At 41.1% G+C, this 20,568-nt stretch overlaps 1 protein-coding gene across 35 annotated transcripts in view; it reads right to left on the reverse strand.

Moving 5' to 3' along the window:
• The window catches only part of LOC147362809 (uncharacterized), a 446,810-nt gene that overhangs the window by 423,922 nt on the left and 2,320 nt on the right, over positions 1 to 20,568 (reverse strand). For 30 of the 35 annotated variants that reach the window (XR_015136452.1, XR_015136449.1, XR_015136456.1 and 27 more), the window contains exon 2: positions 19,318 to 19,381. Coding sequence is in view for 3 of the 35 variants with exons in the window: in XM_086325700.1 (XP_086181826.1) it covers positions 19,318 to 19,334 (17 nt within the window). In the remaining 32 variants the exon portion in view is untranslated. Of the gene's footprint in view, positions 1 to 14,837; positions 15,005 to 16,180; positions 16,934 to 19,317; positions 19,382 to 20,568 lie in introns of those variants that run through there. The other 5 variants (XR_015136459.1, XR_015136460.1, XR_015136464.1 and 2 more) reach the window with 4 other exon arrangements.

The following is a 20,568-nucleotide window of genomic DNA, read 5'->3' on the forward strand; positions in this document are numbered from 1 at the left end:
CACACTCTTTATTGTCTAAACCCAGGGTAGATGGTTCTCATGGGGAAAAAACTGAGGGAATCATTATGGTATAAACTTTCTTGGCATTATACAGTCCTTCCTGAGGAAGACATGGCCTTTCCTTCAATTAATGGACTTTGATTCTGAGAACTAAGCCATATACAAAAACTATTTAGAAAACTGTGACTTATCATTGAAGCGGCTGACACCAGCCCTCTGCTTACCCATTTATATACACATATATATGTACACACATACATGTTGTCTGTTGATGAACCATTATCTCATCTTGCCTCCTAGAGTCATATGGCCTATTTGTGTGTTCTTGCCATAGATCGCTGCAAGCCAGGGCTTCTAGTTGCAATTCTGCCCTTGATGTCATATATAAAATGTAACCCACATTACCACTGATGATTAAATGCTACCGCTGCCACTAGCCCCACATATTCAAACTTCTATTACCTTTATTGACCTTTAGGGAGCCCAGAGCCAGACTAGGCTACAGAAAACATTATTGAACTTATTGGAGTCACTGGTGCCGCACCACCTCCCCAACAGACATTTCTTGTTGTCTCAGTGAAAGCATCATCTGGGCTCACCCAAGGAACATAGCTATAGTGTGTTCCTGAGCCTTATATAATAAATGGTTTTAAGCATGTTCATCTCTTCGGGTATTTGGAGTCTGTCTTTAACATCTGCTTAGGTGGTTTTTGCATCTCCACTTCATTTAATGAGGGCCTCCTTTTTGCCAAATTTCACCACTGTAGTAATATAATTGGGGATTTCCCAGGTGGCTCAGTGGTAAAGAGTCCACCTGCCAATTCAGGAGATGTGGGTTCAATCCCTGGGTGGGAAAGATCCCCTGGAGAAAGAAATGGCCATCCATACCAGTATTCTTGCCCGGAGAATCCAATGGACAGAGGAGCCTGGTGGGCTATAGTCCACTGATTTGCAAAGAGTTAGGCATGGCTTAGCAGCTAAACAACAACATTAAGATAGCTGCAGGTGCCCCTGCATCTCAACAGAGACTCGAGCTACTTCTAAAGGGGAAAAAGGCAATGGCTGCAATTGGGCGTGAATATCGCAAGTTCAGTTTTGTACCTGAGGAGTATCAGCTTAAAGATGTGCAGTAACTAGTAAGATATATGAGACTTGAGCTAAGCAAGAAAAGTGTCCAGGAGAACACAGAGTAAAGAAATGGGATAAATGGGTTTAGTATGATTGAAGTCCTAGGAGTGAATGACATCAACCAAAGACACTTCATAGAGAGAGGAGAGTAGGATAAAGGCCAAGAACGGAACACTGGGGGAAACACCGAAAATTAAGGTGAATGTTTCCACAAAGGGGAGTCTAGGAGGGAGTTTATGAAAAATGGATTGTTAAAAATATTATAAGCTGAACAACAGCAAGGAATGGGCACACTTTGAAGAGTCATTGGATACAGAAGAAATTATGACACTTTGATTAAATTTACCAATACAGTTTCATTAAGTCTGAGTGTTTGGGGAAAAGGGTTATTGAAGCCTGATAGCAGGGAGAGGGTAGTGCAAGATACTGAACACTATTTTTGTTTTGCTTTGTGTTTTGTTTTTGAGAAGCTTGGCTGCTAAGGAAACTGCAGGGAAGTGAGAATATTTAGAAAGTATCTTTGATTCTGCAGTCAGATGTGAGAGAAAAAGAACCCCAATGGATAGAGTGGATGATAAGAGTTGAAGAAACAGATCAACTCATCAGAATCTACAGGAAAAAGAAAAGGAATCAGGAAACTCCTGGAGCATTTGAAGTAGTTCTAAGAACTGAGCAATTCACAGCCTCAAGGAGTTTCCCCAATAATTTTTCAACATAAAAATAAATAAAACTTGCTAAAGATTGTGAGAAACATATAAATATAATGTATTAGCCCATCTCAGTAGTTAATGTTATACAGAAACTTTCAGCTTATTACAAAACACCAGTGACAACTTCCCTTTGAAGAAAACGCCAAGTACATAACTACACTGAATTCTCAAGAAACTGCAGTGGCCTAAATACCACTGCTTGCACGTCTGTGGCCTACGAGGTCTATCCTTCTTCTTAGCACTCTTGATTTGGTCCATTTATCAAAATGTATCCTGAGAGCAACTTAGCTAGATCCTTTTAGAATAGCCCTATACACAAACTGTTTCACAGAACATTATTTAATATTATATCCTTTTTTTTTTTTTGGCAAGGGCCAATAATAATGAGCCATGTAAATATATGTCAGTATAACCTGCAAGATCATCATTGAAGGCAGTATATGCTGAGGTGAGGGCTCAAACATTACCATCTAAAGTTTATTTCTAGAAGTGTTTCTCTGCCCTGAAGACGTCACATCTTTTATAATCAGACAATTAAGATTAAAGTGCAACTCCTCCTGTTCTTTTTGCTACAGTTCCAAATAACTCACTGTTAATTTGTGTTTGACATGTTATTTTCCCTCCTTACTTTTTTTTTCCTATTTCAACTGTGTTACTGTAAACATTTCTTTCATTGTGAGCACTTTCAAATATTTTAAAAGTAGAGAGACTATAAATAATACATACATAAATGCATTAAGGATAAATGTAGTGTCAAACTTAAGTCTGGAGAGGGTTGCCTATCACAGTCTCGAAGACTCTGATAAAGTATCGTTTGATAGGGGTTGTACAGAACTACAGGAATTAGGGCCAATCTATCTTCAACCATGCAAGATAAATTCACTCCTAAGACTAGACTCATAAACACTCAGGAATTCTTAAGAACCCGGAAAATTCCTTCCAAACATATATGAGTGCAATGAATATACACATTCACTCCCTAGCAACCAAGACCATAGAAATCCATTGAGGTCTTCTATGTACAGAAAGAAAAGAAGGTAAAATAAAATAATTGAGTACACTCAAATGTGAATTCAGATAGAGACCTCTGATTGCACCAGTTCCTTCTTCAAAGCAATATCGTAATGTCCATTTTCCTTATATGTGCCTTGAGGGCTCACAGAAAGGGCATATGTCCTACTATTTTTAAAATAATTTCAAGGACTTCAGATGGTAGCGGAAAAAAAAAAAAAAAAACTAATTGTATAAAGATAAAGCCTCCAGAGAGTTTTTGTTGATATTGCCTTCATGGAAGAGGAGTTTAAGACACAGTGATTATTAAAACAGGAAAACTCATCCACGCTCTCATTAAAGTAGATAACAAAATGATTTTGCTTAGAGCAACAAATGTGAAATCTCTTAATTTTCTTCCTAAACCATGTGACTCTTTAGCAGCTTAGATAAAAGAAGCAGTTAGAGCAGATGAGCATCAGATCTTCCGTTAATGCAAAGCAAATTGAATTCCAGAGAATCTTGGTTCTTTCAAGTTGGCTGAGGGTGCCACAGTTCAATACAAAAACCATTATACTTACTTACCACGCTACAAAGTCCTCCAAATCATTTATAAGGGCTAAGCCCTAACGAATGGCCCCAAGCTTGCCTGCTTCATTGCCAATAAATCCAAGCCCTCCTCAGACATTATTGAATTGTTCTGGCAGTCATACACACTGCATGTCTTCTTTCTCCTCTGTTTTCAAACTTTATAGTCAACTTTTCTAGTTAATTTTTTTTTTCCTCTTCTTTACCTACAACAACCCTCATTCTGGCCACAATGTTCACATTTCTACAATGCTAGGTGCATGCACTGGGGTCGAAGCATGTTACCCTGCAATCAAAAATGGTCTGTTGGGAAAATCCAGTGACAGATCCTAATAGAATTCCACTAACTTCTCTTCATTTCACACCTGGAAAACTCTCCATCAGAATGATTTAAGATTTCACTCCATCCTGAGCATGAGTGCTATAGGCCTCGTTCTCTGCTCTAGTGCCAGGAGAATGGACATGCCTGGAGCACTTTCATTTCCACTTACCCAAGCTAACCAACCAGAATACCAAAAGTAATCCAAATAGAGCAGGGGTCCCCAGCCTCCAGGCCGAGGACAGGTACCTCCCATCAGATCACAGTGGCATTAGATTGGAAATGAAGTGCATAATAAATAGAATGTGCTGGAACCATCCTGAAATCACCCCCCCCCGACTGCCCCCTGGTCTGTGGGAAAATTGTCTTCCATGGAAATCAGTCCCTGGTGCCAAAAGTTTGGGGACCTCTGAAATAGAGGATAACCCACAAAACATCTACATTTAGTTTTGGGGATTTTTATAAAATTCTTCCTATCATAAAATATTATTTTAAATTCAAATGTCATAGTTCTTAAAGGGACATCTAATGGTATGGAAGCATACTGACTGCAACAGCACAGTTCGGATTCTGGCCATCACAAATCTTTGAAGGGAGATACAGCTGCTATACTGGATTACCCGGGTCAACTTGGTATTACTGCACCTGCTTAAGGCTTGGGATTACATTTCCCTGAATTCTTCTTCTATGCCACTTTGGGTTAGGGCTGGTCACTGAGATAAATTCACATGAGATTCTTAGGGTGATCAAGCACTCTGGTTTGCCTAGGATAGAAGGGTTGTCATGGATATAGGACTTTCACTGCTAAAACTGGGGAGATTTTGAGAAAACAAGGATGTTGGTGACCCTTGGTTAGAAAAACGGAAGTGATGCCATGATCATTACTCTTGGGAAATTGTGGGGACGGAAGTGATGATGAAATGCAGGGGTTTCAGCAGGCTCAGCTTGTCCCTGTTCCTCTCCTCTCCTGATTCCAGTGAAGTCCATTCAACCTCTGGCCCCTGATTCCTATAGGTCAAATCCAGCAGAAGATGCCTGACTGCAAACTCATAGAGGTAGCATTCCGACTGGGGCAAGGGTGGGCATAGGCAGCAATTTCTAGAGAGATAACTGCTCCTCCAGGTCTTCCCACAGGCACCCCTCCTGTGCTTCTACTTCAGTATGCAGATAGAAGTAATGTTCCCTATGTTTCCACAAGCTCTGACTTACGCAACTGCACCAGCACTCCAAACAGCACTAGTTACTGTTTGATCCCCTCTCACCTCCTAAAGTTCACTTCCCAGTTTCTCCTCCTTCTAGATAATTTATCCCCATAATACTTGTAAGGGCTCAGCTTCCTGACTGAACTCTGCCTGACCCACCTGAGTACTGAGTGACTGTGATTGGGTACCAAGCAATCACCATTGAGGAGTCAGAAGCATCAATCAAGAGCCTAATGACACAATCAACAACAGTAACTAAATGTAGCTGCTTTTTCCTCAAAGAAGTTAATCCCACCTCTTCCCCTGTCTCCAGTTTTTCTTTTCCATAAAACTAATTCATTTTAATTTTAGCATTTATCACAAGTTCTGAATTTTGTATCTATTTGTGTGATTATTAATTTAATGCCTGTGCCTCCTTATTGCCCACTGAAGGCTGGAATCACATTTGTGTTTCTCAATACCGTGTCCAGAGACTGCAAAATGCCTGGCACATAGTAGGTGCACAATAAACTACAATGAATATGTTTAAATGAATAAATTTAAGGAACTGCAATTTGAAATCTAGGACACTAGATTTATTCTTTAAGTATTAACCACAATATGCATCTTGAAAGAAGGAAACAAACAATTCTCCAGCTCTAAATATTGAGAGCCTTTTTACATGCCATCAGTAACATAACCCATGACCAGGTAAATACTTGTCTTCTTTATTTCTCCCCACAAAGAGAATCAATTACAAACTTCTCTGTTAATCCCCTAAGTACAATGTGGAGTCCATTAAGGGCTCAGAAGTTAGTAACCCTGGAATAGAGTGATATTTATACTATTAAATGAATAATGGCTCCATATCGTCTTGAAGAGGAGAAATTTCCTGGGTTGCCATTTGGTTTGTTTGTTGGTTGGTTTTAAATCATTTAACAGGTCAAAAAGATGCTCTGCTTGGCATGAATACTAATGTTCCAACAAGAGTACAGTGGAGCAGTGGGCTGCAGTAAAAGTTAGTAACAATTTGCTTTCTGGCTGTCATTTTGGGATTTTGCCTTCAGTAAAATTTTGGAAGTCACTGTAATACTGTAGCGTTAACGTGTATTAAGTGGACTTAAAATGCTATCTATTCCCCAATCAAGAAGACACTGGGTAAATTTGCCAGTCCATCCAAAACATGCCTCTACAATGAGAAATGCAATTCTGGAGGCCAAATATTTGCTAAGTTCAGTTTCTATTTCATTTTCAGAACCAGTCCATTTTGGATATATCACTCATACCTTCTTAAAACCAACATTCATAAATACTTTCCAAGTATTAGCCAGAAGTAGAGTTTTCCCACCGTATCCTAGGATCCATGCATCACCCAATCTCCAAGATCTCTCCCCTCTCATCTAAAGTCCCAGGAGAGGTAGGTGGACATGCAGGATGCTAACAGAGACGCTACAAGAATCTCAACGAACAAGCCAAATTCAGCAGTCACCACATTTTCTTTACTAAGACAAGGAAGTTAGTCTCAGAAAGTTATCAACATCCCATGATGATGAGGTCTATGAAGCAACCACTGAGTCTTAGAGGAAGGGTGACCCCCTGAGGGGCAATCCAAACACCACATAGCTGGAGACATAAGTAAAGAGAGGGACACATGTATAATTTTCTTTTAGAATAAAAAGTGTGACGATGAAAGCAGTACTTCTCAGGTCGGTGCTCTCAGCGCCAAGGGTAACCTACTCTGTGTGAACCACAAGTCACTTCGGGGCATGGAGGCAGGGAGGACAAAAAGATGCAGCAAGTGGCAATTTGGCAAAGTTGTGTTTGTTTTATGGTTACCCAGCACCTGGACCACTTTACTAGACTAAGTCCTGGTCACACCTGCCTCACGTAGTAGAAACCAGGACGGAACCAGAAAGCCTCCATTTTCCTGCTCCTGGCAGCTAGGTTTCTGGTCTATTACCTCACCTCGGCCAATCAGATGTTCCTGCCTGGGATACTGGATCATAACAGAGTGAAAAATAAAATGTGGGGACAGTTGAGAAATTGTTCAGTAGGAAAGCAGAGTGGTGCCAGGACTGTAAGCCACGGAGTGGAACCTGAGGTCCAAGGGCAGTGGCAGTGAATGCCCAGTGCCAGGGCAGCATCTGAACCCATTCATTCCAAGGCAGGACTTGTTTCAAACAGGGCTCTGTTCCAGGCTGTCCTTCCAAATGCCTCACCAGTCTTAGTCCCTGCTCTTCTTCCAAATCTGGTTCTCCAGCCCTCACTGGATTCAGAGATAATATATTCCTCATGTTTGATTTTACCAGAGCAGATTTGTGACTTTGCAGTCTGGCAGTGGCAGTTATGGAGGGGCAGGGAAAAAAAAAATCTAGAGAAGATAAATGAGGTCCAGCACTGGCTTAACTGCTTGATGGCTCTGTGGCCTTAGGCAAGTCAATCCCTTCACGAGAGGTCAACTTGCTTATTCTATCATAAAAGCACATTGTTTCCATGTTACTCTCTCCATCCATCCCACCTTCCTCCTCACCCCCTGTATCCACAAGTGTGTTCTTTATGTCTGCATCTCCATTGCTGCCCTGCAAATAGTTCATCAGTAACATCTTTTTAGATTTCTATGTATGTGTTAATATATGTTTTTCTCTTTCTGACTTACTTCACTCTATGTAATAGGCTCTAAGTTCATCACCTCATTAGAACTGACTCAAATGCATTCCTTTTATGACTAATATTCCATTTTATATACTACAGCTGCTTTAGCCATTCATCTGCTGATGTACATCTAGGTTGCTTCCAAGTCCTAGCTATTGTAAACAGTGCTGCAATGAGCATGATGGCAATGGGGTGGGAGTTGGAAGGGAGGTTCAAGAGGGAGAGGACATATGTATACCTATGATTCATGTTGCTATGTGGCAGAAACCAATACAATATTGTAAAGCAATTTTCCTTCAATTAAAATACATTTTTAAAAAAGCACATTGGACTAGATAGTTCTGCTGCTACTATTAGTGCCACCTTTTGTTCAGTACATTGTTATTGATGACAAAGTTGATATCTTTAAAGTTCTCCAATGAATTAATTCAATTTAACAAATCTGTGGAACACATATTCTGTGCCAGGCAGGATGCTAAGTGCTGGAAATACAACAGTGACTAGATAATCCATGGTTTTTGTCTTCTTGGAGCCCACTAGGAGGACACAACAATTGCCAGCCTGTTACCATGGGGTAGAGCAAGCATTTTGCTCTGATAAGGACATAGTGTGCTTAGACAACAATGAATGGAGCCCTACTCAGACTTTGGGAATCAAGGGAGTTTCCCCAGAAATTGTGACTTCCAAGCTTCTCTGGCAAGAACTGAAGGATGAGTTAGAAAGAGTGAGGAAGGGATTTCCCTGGTGGTCCAGTGGTTAAGAATCCACCTGCCAATGCAGGGGACACAGGTACGATCCCTTCTCTGGGAAGATCTCACATTCCTTGGGGCAACTAGGCCCATGAGCCACAACAACTGAAGCCCACATGTGTGAAGGAAGACACTGGAACGAGAGGCCCACAAGGCACGATAAAGAGCGGCCGCTGCTCACTGCAGTTATAGAAAGCCCCCACACAGCAGTGAAAACCCAGCACAACTAAAAATAAACTAATAAAACTTAAAAGAAAAGAAAGCGTGGGGGAGATAAATCGGTCCCTACCTAAGGGATAACACTGGCATCAATGGTCACGAGGAACTAAGCTGGGGTCATGGTCAATGGGATGAAGATATGATACTAATGATGTTAAAGCAGTAAGCAGGTACTAGATCAGACTGTACTAGGCAGACCATATGTGGGTTTTATTCTAAAAACTAGGACAATGTTTAGAGATTCAAACCTCTTCCCTCTCTTTCCCCCTTCCCTCCTTCCTTTCACAGAGGCAAGAAAGTAAACAAATGTGTTTTAAAATGATTTGCAGCAACAAGGGTTGAATGAAAACATATTTTCAGAGTTAACCAGAAAATTAAATTAAATTGCCCATACCTTCAGACTCTGGTTCCCTGAAGTTTCTCTGATGGTAGTGTTGAATCTGTTCCTTGGGAAACACACATCTGGCCCTCACTACTAAGCTTCTCAGCACGGCAGAAAACTCACCTTTCTGCTCACACTTGAGTTATCTGATGCAGATTTTCAAAAATGACTCATAGGTTACAAAGGCATGACACTGACAAGGAAACCCGCTGAACAAAGCAATTCCAACACGAGCTTCTCCGGGCTCCCTGGACCATCTTTCACTCAGAGAGTGCTCCATTTGAACAAACACATACTCATGCTTTGATCCTCAGAGCAGATAAGAGTTTTGTTACTAGAGAAGCAGAAGTAGTTTCATTAAGAGTTAATTTTTCCAGTTTCCCCCACAATGTGCTCTTCAGAAGGGCCTGGAACCCCTGCTGCTGCTAAGTCGCGTCAGTCATGTCCGACTCTGTGCGACCCCATAGACGGCAGCCCACCAGGCTCCCCCGTCCCTGGGATTCTCCAGGCAAGAACACTGGAGTGGGTTGCCATTTCCTTCTCCAATGCATGAAAGTGAAAAGTGAAAGTGAAGTCGCTCAGTCGTGTCCGACTCTTCGCGACCCCACGGGCTGCAGCCTACCAGGCTCCTCCGTCCATGGAATTTTCCAGGCAAGAGTACTGGAGCCCCTAAATCCACTCTAAGTTAATTGATCTCAGTGTTCTTAGATTTCCTCGTTACTCATTGAGTTGTCTTCTTGACAACAAGACAGAGTCTATCCACAACCCTCCCAACATCTGACGCTCAGAACCACACCCCGGTAAGACCTGAACTGGCTCAGTACTACAGCACAGCTGTCTCCTTAGCCCTGGACTCTGCCTTTCTAGTGATGGAGCTGGCTTGTTCTGGCGTTTTTGACATTCACATCACACTGTGGACTCCCACTGAGCCTGCTGTCAATGAAATCTCTAAAGCTTCATCCCAAGGATTGCAGTTGAGCCACTTCTCCCCCACCTCGTGTACAATTTGACTTCTGAACCCAAGTGCAGGACCCTCCATTTATCCCTATTAAATTTCATCTTGTTAGATTCAGGCTATTGTTCCAGGCTGTCGAAATCATTTTAGATCTTGGCCCTGTCGGCTGTCTCCCTCTTTGCTTTATGCCATCTGCAAATTTGATCAGCGTGCTTCCCATGCTTTCATCTAAGTCATCAGTGGGAAGGTTGGGGAGCACGGGAGCAAGGACGTGACCCTCGAGGTCACTGGAGATTGCTCTGCAGGTCATTGGTGATCAGTCAATCAGCATTCATGGAGTCCTGTCTTTTTACCCAGGTTCCAGTTCACTGAGCTATATCATCGTCCAGCCCACATTTGTCCATCAAGTTCACCACAGCGTCAGGGGCTACTTTGTCAAATGTCTTGCTGATATCCAGATACACCTTGCTAGACCATACCTTGATTTAATAATGTAGGGATACTGGATACAGAAAATCTATGAGCACTACTGAAAACATTGGTAAACACTGTGTTTGTAGAGCTGGGTTTTTATGACAGGGTAGTTGACTATTAGAAAATGAGTTCCTTAGAGCTAGCAACTCTGCTTTGTCTGTCTGCTCACAGCTGTTTTTTCCAGCACCTAGGGCGGTGGCTAATGACAGGAGATACTCAAATAACTATAAAGTTACCTACCTCATCAATGAACATATCAATAGCTTGGGGTTAGCTGTCACCTAACCAATTCAAAAAGTAAAGCATTTGTGGATTTCTAAATGAAGAAATAATAAGATAGGATGTGGGATCTATTTCCTGTCATCCAGACTAGGGTTTGGCAAACTATAGCCCATAAACCAAATCAGGCCTACTGCTGGGTTTTGTAAATAAAGTGTTTTTCAGAACATAGACGTGTTCATGAACTAACATGTTGTCTGTTTATGGCTGCTGTTATGCTATCACAGCGGAGCCCAATATTTGTGACACAACTGTGTGGTCCATAAGGCTAAAAATACTAACTCTCTGGCTTCATACAGAAAAAGTTTGCTGACCGCTTACCTAAGGAATTAAATCTAAACTTCTGATATCTAAGACTCTCCATAGTCTAACTTTTTGCTAATTTTCTTTCTTACTGATCAGGATTAATGCTCTGGAAAAAATATTCCCAAACATATCATGCCTATTATTTTCTGTGCTTTTTCCCCACTGTTATATATAATCAGACTGTCCTGTCCTCCTATCTAGGTCTTTTTCAACGTTGCACATCTACACACATAAGAAGTAAAGAGGTGAAAGCTGCTCAGTCGTGTCCAGCTCTTTGCAACCCCAGGCTCCTCTTTCCATGGGATTCTCTAGGCAAGAATACTTGAGTGGGTAGCCATTCCCTTCTCCAGGAGATCTTTCCAACCCAGGGATCGAACCCTGGTCTCCCACACTGCAGGCAGATTCTTTACCATCTGAGCCACCAGGAAAGAACTGTATGCAAAATAAACACAACAGGGTAGCAAACCTTTGCTGAAGTCTACTATAGACTGAGCACTATATTAGACTCTTTATAATTATCTTCACAATACTAGTATGTAGCTCTTTTTTTTTTCCTTTCTATTGAGAAACCGGAGGAATTAAGCAACTTATCCAGTGATTCATAGAGAATAGGCGGCTTGGCTAAAGTTTGAGTTAAGGTTTGTCAGAATTCCCTTATAATTTGGCTTGGTTTTGCTCATTGCTTGTTCATAAATAAGCCACTTTACAAAAGGGGAGATGGAACATATCCAAATTTCCAAAAATCTTGATTTGGGGATTGGATAATCAAATCAATCTTTTTTAGATCTTTCATTGATGTTTAAGTCAGCCAAAGTCAATTTTATTTTGAAAAGCCATTAACTAGCATGACTTTAAACAATAAAATCAATTCAGAAACTATTCATTCAGTTAAAATCTGAGATAGCAATATTAAGGCAATTGTGTTTGAACTACGATCCTAAGAATAGTCCATTCATATCCCTAAATCATACTGTGCTCTTCACTCGGACAGCTCGCATCCCATCTGCCAATGCACAGATGGGCTGGTCTATGCACACGCGCTTCCCTTTGCGTGCTGTATGTAATAGCAACAATGACGAACCGTGTGTGTTAGGAACCTCGCATGCAGCCCAGTTCTCCCTCACAGGATCTTCGGACAGGAGGGAAAGCGACCAGTATTATCTAATCACAGCTTCTATTTATGTCTCTCCTCTTCAAATCACTTCTCTAGCCCAGGCCAGTTCTTTTCCTTCCACTAATAACTAGATTTGAGATTTCCCTTAAGATCATATTTCATCAGCTCCTGGCACATCTCTTCTGCTGCTAATGCCACGCTGATCTGCTTTGGCAAGTTTCCAGATCTTCTTTTATCACCTTAGTGACTACATCCTAGCCAGGCTTTTCTCTCTATCCCTGACCCTTCCATATGCCCCTTTCCCCCACAAGCTTCAACATCAACTACCTGGCCAGATTTAATTTCTTATCCATGTCTATTTAAGCAGGCACTAAAACAAAAATAGTATTTCCCTGGAAGGAGCTTCCATTCCCCATGGCCAAACTTAGCACAGCTCTCACCATCAGGAAGAGCTTTCCAGGGTTAGGCTGAATCCCTTGGGTGGGCCTAAAGAAACAGTGAGACAGATGCAGAGAAAGGGGTGGGGGAAAGTCTTACAGGAAAGCACGTTTTGGATCTTCAGTGTATTTTGTTAAATAAACACCACAGGGTAATTTGGTATTTATAGAAGGATAATACTCAACCTTAAAGATGATAGGGTATCAGCAGAATTTAATTATTCCCTCAGGTCTCTGCTGTACAAGCAAGTATTCATGTGACAACTTGGGTGGCTCCTTTTATATGGTACTTCTTCTCTCTTCCCCTGAAGGCCCTATAGAGATGGCTTGTGGATGGTGATGGGTGCACATCACGGATAGAAACCATCTCCCAGACACACCAGTTCTCAGCAAAAGGGAATCTGTGTCAGCTTCATGTGCTTAGCCAAGGGGCACTAGAGAGAACTGACCAGAAGGCCAGTGTTACAGGGTACCAATCTCTGCCAGCACAGACCATCTTAAGTTTCTTAAGAGTGAGGGCTTCTGAAAGGAAGACTCCACAACCTAAAGCTCCCTTCTCCTGATACTGGACTATTTGATGGGGACCAAAAGGATGCTAAAGGTACGCCAAATTCTCTCTCTCCCTAACAGGGAAATACCAGAAGAACATCTGCAGATTCTCAGAAACCCTTGGGATCCTTTCTGGGCTAGAAGACTTCTTAGTTGAAGGACTGGAAAAGAGCTGCAGCCTTGGCACGCACACACTCTTCTGTCTGAGGTCTCTAGTATCTGACTCCAATTAAGGATCCACAAGCAAGGCTGCCTAGGATGCTGCAATCTGGATGGAGCCTGCTCGAGTCAGAGTTTCAGTAAACATCCCACACCACATTCACCCTGGACACTTCCTCCCGAGGAGCGCCACCGTTTTTGAGTGGATTCGCAATGACTATGCTGTTCTATCTGCTTCCCCAAAATAGAGTTGCAGTACTGTAGTTCCATGGAAAGTTGCTTACGTTTAATTTCTTAAGTAGGTCAAGAAATAGAACTCTTCTAGGGATGATGTAAGTTCTGGACAAATTAGCATGGTATTTCTTTGAGAATTATAATTCATAGGGTTAGGAATTTAAGATTTGTAAACCAGACCAGTGACTTCACATACTGGGTCACAGTTTTCCCAATGGAAAGATAATGCGGTGTGGGGGAGTGAAATGACTGAACACTAGACAAGGGACTCTTCTTCCTACAGCTCCTATCCCTAGCAACTGCCTTCCTGCAACTTCTTTGCTGAAAAGCACCACCATGCCTCTAGTGACTGAACACACTCAAAATGGTCCTTCATGTTCTTCTTTGCCCAAGTACCACCTCAAATCAAAGCAACAGCTACAAGCTATTGACCTGTGTATCTCTTGTGTTTCCCCCCACCTCACTACCTGCAAAGCTTCTGCCTTGATAGCCAGTTCCTTACCATGGCCTCCTGGTTGGATACAGTGGCCACCCTCTGTCTCATCACAATTTATCTACTCTCCTTACCCAAGTCCTAAATATGTTAACACTTCAAATCCACATCACAGAGAAAAACCATGACTTCTCTTATATACAAACCTTCCCATGGTATTTCTCTGCTTTAAATAATTCAAATTCATTTTTATAGCTATAAAATAAAGTCCAAGTACTTCCTCAGCTCCAGTGCTCCCTGTATCCCCAGAATCTAGCTAACTTATATGTGATTTGCACTCTGGGAAGGAGATGAGATATATATATATATATACACACACACATATTTTATCATATACCTATACACACACACACTTAACTTTATGGACAATCAGGTACATTTTTATTCTTTTTTTTTAATTGTTCAAGTTTTTACATTTTATTTTTAGTTTAGTATACTTGCTTTATCATGTTGTTAGTTTCTATTATACAGGGAAATGAATCAACCATACATATATCCCCTCCCTCTTGGACCGCCTTCCCCTTCAGGTCACCACAGGCCCTGAGTGTAGCTCCCTGTGCTACACAGTAGGTTCTCATTGGTTATCTATTTTATGCACAGTATCAGAAGTGTATATGTGTCGATCCCAACCTCCCAGTTGCTCCAACCCCCCTTCCCCCTCAGTATCCATAGATTTGTTCTCTATGGCTGTATCTCTAAACTGAATATTCAGATTTACATTAATTGTAGATTCACATGCAGTTTTAAGAAATACTACAGAGAGACCTTCTATACCCTTTACAGTTTCCCCCAATGGTGATATCTTGCACAACTGGAGTACAAAAAGAAATCACAATCAAAATACTGGCAGTAACATAGCCAAGACACAGGGTATTTCTATCAGCACAGGGATGCTTTTATTGTTCTTTAATAGACACACCTGGGCTTCTCAGGTGATGCTAGTGGTAAAGGATCCACCAGCTAGTGCAGGCAGCATAAGAGACGTGTGTTCCACCCCTGGGTTGGAAAGATTCCCTGGAGGAGGGCATGGCAACCTGCTCCAGTATTCTTACCTAAAGAATCACATGGACAGAGGAGCCTGGAGGACTATAGGGTCAGAAAGAGTCAAACATGAATAAAGTGACACGGCACACACGCACAGCCATACCTAACTCTCATCCTTCTGTTCACCAACCTTTGTCTCTAATTTCTAGGCACTACTAATCTATTCTCCATTCTTAAATTTTGTAAATTTAACAGTGTTATAGAAATAAAATCATACAGTATACAACCTTTTGGAATCTTTTTTCATAAAGCACAATTCTCTGGAGATTAATCCAAAGTATTGCACATATCAATAGCTAGTTCCTTTTTATTGCTGAGATGTATTCCACAGGATGGATATGCCATCAATTTGTAAATCATACATTTGGTGAAGGACATCTAGGTTGTTTCCAAATTTTGGCTATTGCAAATAAAACTGCTATGCACATCCTTGTATGAGTGTTAACGTAAATTTTAATTTCTCTGGGGTAATTGTCCCCCAGTGCAATTTCTAAGCTGTATAAGAGTTGCACGTTTAGTTTTATAAGCAACTGCTAAACCGTTTTCCTGAGTGGTTGGACTATATTATATTGACATTAGCAATATATGAGTAAACCAGTTTCCCTACAGCACTGCCAGCATTTGGTATAATCACTATTTTTCTTTTTCCTACTAGCTATTCTATTTTTGGCATTTTAAAAAAACATTTTAATTGGAGGATAGTAGCTTTACAGATTGTGTTGGCTTCTGCCATACCACAGCATGAATCAGTCCTAAAGCATACATATGTCCCCTTCCTCTTGCATTTCCCTACTACCCTCGACCCCATCCCATCCCTCTAGGTTGTCACAGAGCACCAGGTGGAGCTCCCTGTTAACACAGAAACTTCCCATTAGCTATCTATTTTACATGTGGTAGTGTGCATGTTTCAATGCCACTTTTTCAGCTTGTCCCACCCTCTCCGTCCCTAACTGTGTTGACAAGTCTCTTCTCTAAGTCTATGTCTCTAGTACTGCCCTGCAAATGGGTTCATCAGAATCATGGGTATGTAGTAATACCTCCCTGTGAATTTGTGTTTTCCTAACGGTAAATACTGGTGAATAATCTTTTCTCATGCTTGTTATTTTATATCTTCTTTGATAAAATATCTGTTCATGTCGTTTGCTCATAGTTTTCTTTAGATTTTAACTAATGAGTTGTGAGTTATTTATACACTAAATAACAAATCTTTACAGGATATGTGGTTTGCAAATATTTTCTCCCAGACTGTAGCTTATCTTTTAATCCTGTTAACAGGGGCTTTTTTTTTTTTTTCACAAAAGTAATTTTTGATGTGATCTAAATGATCAATTTTTGATGCAATCTAATCAATTTTTCCTTTTATGAATTGTGATTTGGGGTCACATCTAAGAGTTCATGGAGAAGGCAATGGCACCCCACTCCAGTACTCTTGCCTGGAAAATCCCATGGATGGAGGAGCTTGGAAGGCTGCAGTCCATGGGGTCGCTGAGGGTCAGACACGACTGACTGACTTCACTTTCACTTTCATGCATTGGAGAAGGAAATGGCAGCCCACTCCAGTGTTCTTGCCTGGAGAATCCTTGGACGGAGGAGCCTGGTGGGCTGCAGTCCATGGGGTCGCTGAGGGTCGGACACGACTGAGTGACTTCACTTTCACTTTTCACTTTCATGCATTGGAGAAGGAAATGGCAGCCCACTCCAGTGTTCTTGCCTGGAGAATCCATGGACGGAGGAGACTGGTGGGCTGCAGTCCATGGGGTCGCTAAGAGTTGGGCACGACTGAGCAACTTCCCTTCCACTTTTCACTTTCATGCATTGGAGAAGGAAATGGCTACCCACTCCAGTGTTCTTGCCTGGAGAATCCCAGGGACGGGGGAGCCTGGTGGGCTGCCGTCTATGGGGTCGCACAGAGTCGGACACAACTGAAGTGACTTAGCAGCAGCAGCAGCAGCTAAGAGTTCATGTCTATCCCTAGATTTCAAAAATTATCTATTATTTTTCTAAAAGCTTTATAGCTTTACAGTTTACATTTAAGTCCATGATCCATTTTTCTTTTTTTTTTTTAATAAGATGTGAAGTTTGGATCAAAGTCCTTCTATTCTTTTTCCTTCGTCCTTTTCTTTTTTAGGCCAATGGATGCCCAATTACCTAAGCATCACTTGTGGAAAAAGCATAGCAGGTACTTTTGAATGGTAGCCTCTCCATGTACCCTTTGCCTTTGGCTCTCTCAGGTGAGGCCTCTGGTCTCTGACTTTCTAGATGTCTTGCCTCCTCCCTGTTCACCCAGACTTCCAAGAGTCTTCACTGGGGCCTTCTATCAAGGCCATGGTGTCTGGAACACCCCAACTGCTTGGTGTGTCTTCAAAGAAAAAGGAAGTACCATCCACAGGGGCAGGACTATACATCTTAAAAAACCTTCAAGAATTTCAACAAGAATTATTCTCTGTACAGCTTGCTTGCTTGCCTTCTTTCCCACCCTCTTTGCACAACCTTGACCTCAAAGAACTAAAGAGATACCACCGTTGTTTATATATGACAACTTACTTGCAGAAACAGGAGTTTTAATCTAACATGTCTGGATTTCCCTGGACTTGATTCCCCAATTTCACAGTACATCACACTGTGTTCTGGTTCCTTGTTTACTATTTTAGTTTAAGGCTACCATATTGAAAGAATTTGTCATGCTCGGATATCTGTCCCACATAATAAGCCAAGACTTGTTTGTGGGCTAATGGAAGAGAATATACGAAACCACCTGCGCTCTCTTCTGCCTTCTGCATATCCTAATGTATCATATATGTCTCAGCTGTACTCACAGAATACAAACAACCCTCATTTAAAATCATTTAAGCTTGTGAGCTTGAGGTAACATTTCCACATAAGGATGTCAAGAGCCATTCCTTCCCCGACATTCTTGAAGGAAACAGTTTAAGCCGAGATACCACGTGGAGACAAGGTGATTATTCAGACAATCCTCTGGGATTTCTTGGTCTGGCCATAGCACTATTCAGTCCCTTAGGCTGTAAAAACATGGCCTCTGAGGTCAATCTTGAATCAGTCTATGCTTGTCTCTGGCTTTATTTCACTAAACCCTGGATGTGGTAGAGCACAGAGCTGAGAGGGCTCTTAATCCATGGGTTCATTTTAATGGGCCCTGGTATTTCTGTCTCTGTCCGTTCTGATTCAATGTCAGTATCATCAATGAATTTGATCATACTTTCCCTAAGGCGTTTTAAGCAAATTGGACATTTTTTTTAAATAACAAAAAGCTGACAAATGAAATGTTTAAAAATAGGCATGGTGCTGATTCTGAGAATGTGTCTGGAGTAGGTGTATAAAGAGTGGAATAGTCTCTGTCAGGCTTTTTTTTTTTTATGCTTTTCCATGACCTTAAACATTCTATAGCTATTAAGAGGTGCCATTCTTCATTTTTCAAGCTTTTCAAACACTTTTTAGTGCAACTATGTAGATGATTCTGCTGTGGGTGCTAGGCGGGTGGACGAAGGTAAATATATAAGATAGTTCTCATCCCTTACTTTTCAACCTCTTGAGACTTTTACTGCTTAGCACTTTTTCTAGGAGGTCTCCCCCTGCTCACTATTACACACAATTGTTGTCTTCTTCAATCCCTGCATAAATTTGTGCTCATAACAATTATGTGGCTTATGCAAAAGCTTTTCTGGAAACCCTCTTATACAATGTTTATGTGGCATTAGTGAAACCTTGTATTGTTATTTAGCATCCCTGGTAGAATTTCTATCTCAGTCTTCCTCCCCCAACCCCCGTCAATCACAAATTCTCCATAAGCACAGGGTAGTTTTAGTTCCTCTACAACTGACAATATGAATTTGAGTTGTAAAAAGTTTTATCTGCATTGACTAGCTGGTCAATCTTTCAGTTAGTTCATTCTATCTTAATTTATTTTGTATCACTGGAAGTTAAACAACTTTGTTTCCAAAGCCAGCTGGAAGCTAGTAACAAAACAGAAATTCAGAGCCCCAGTGAGAGGCCTTCACAGTGCATCACTTGGTTACATCAGCCTCTCAAGCTTTCAAAATGATATGACCTATTTAAAAACATTTAGCAATTTCCATTGCACTTAATTGTACTTTCTGGCATTTTGTAAGGAAACTGCCACAGTCACAGTAAGTTTTTTCAGTGTTGCCTCATAAATATAATCTTGTAAAAGCATTAAAAGTAATCGTTGGGGATCCAAATTTACATTTAAATCAATAGAGTAAAACGCTACCAATGCAAATTATTTAACTGAGGTGCAAATCAGATAAACTGTCATCTCTAATATAGAGCTAAGTTTTCATTTATTTAGGCAATAAAAGAAAATCATCACAACTTACCCTGCTGCCTGGCCCATGGATAGTTTCTCCAAGCCTAGTGATAAGATGGATCCCAGCTTCCAAACTGTTAAAATTTGAAGATAAAGTATGAATCTTAGAATCAAGAAATCATTGCATATTATTCTGGCTCCTCGGTAATGCTCCAGACAGGAGTGTGAAAAACCACACCACCAATTAATTCTGGTAGAAAATAAAGTACAGAAATTTCCTGACAGTTGCCCTTGCAAATAGTCCCATCCTTATTTATATAGAAAATATTTATATTTAAATAGTGTTTAGATAGAAAACACCCAAGTAAAATACTTTCAATAATTGTGCCAAAAACACTTTCCTCTGTTCCAGGGCCCATTTGTGTTTTCTCTGCTACGTGTAAATTTTGTCACGTTTTAAAATTATATGAAACCACGTAGTGCGGTGGAATAAGCAGTAGTTTTGGAGAATGGAGTTGAAAAACAAAAAAACCCTGAGTTTGTATAGGATGGGTACCTCTTTCCAGCTCTGTGCATTTATTTATTTCTCTGGGCTCTGCCCCCTCAAGTATAAAATGAAGATTTTAAAAAGCCTACCTGGAAGGGGCATTGTGAGTTCTGCAAAACATTTGGTATAGAACAGAGCTCAAAACATAATAGCTACTCCATAAATGGTAGTTTAAGATAATATGTATTCCCTCGCATCCATTTTTTTTTTAAATCACTAGCTCTAGTATGAAAGTGAAAGTGTTGGTCACCCAGTTATGTCTGACTCTTTGTGACCCCATGGACTGCAGCCTACCAGGTTCTCTGTCCGTGGGATTCTCCAGGAAAGAATACTGGAGTGGGTTGTCATTCCCTTCTCCAGAGGATCTTTCCAACCCAGGAACTGAACTCAGATGTCCAGCATTGCAGGCAGATTCTTTGCCACTGAGCCCCCAACAAAGCCCAGATCTAGTATAAGAATAGTAATTTGATTTGATATTGTAGCACAATAGCCAACGATAGCTAAGTTAAAGACATCTTTTTGAGCATGTATTTTAATTGGCTGAGTAACAGAATTAAGCTTGAATGATCATCGGTCTATGTAAAGTCTCACCCACAAATCATAATGAGGGATGTACTTCTTCACGTGTTACATGTATTTTCTTTCTCACAGCCATCCCAAGTTCCCTGGAGAGATAAGGCCAGTTAACAGCCCCAGGAGGAGGACAAGAAAGTGCATCAGGAAGGTCTCCTAACATTGTCTGTCCTTACCAGACACCTCCCCGGTCAGTAGACA

Source organism: Bos grunniens, chromosome 11 (assembly GCF_055505025.1).
Source record: "Bos grunniens cultivar Pamir isolate PY7600 chromosome 11, Bosgru_T2T1.0, whole genome shotgun sequence".
NCBI lineage: Eukaryota > Metazoa > Chordata > Mammalia > Artiodactyla > Bovidae > Bos > Bos grunniens.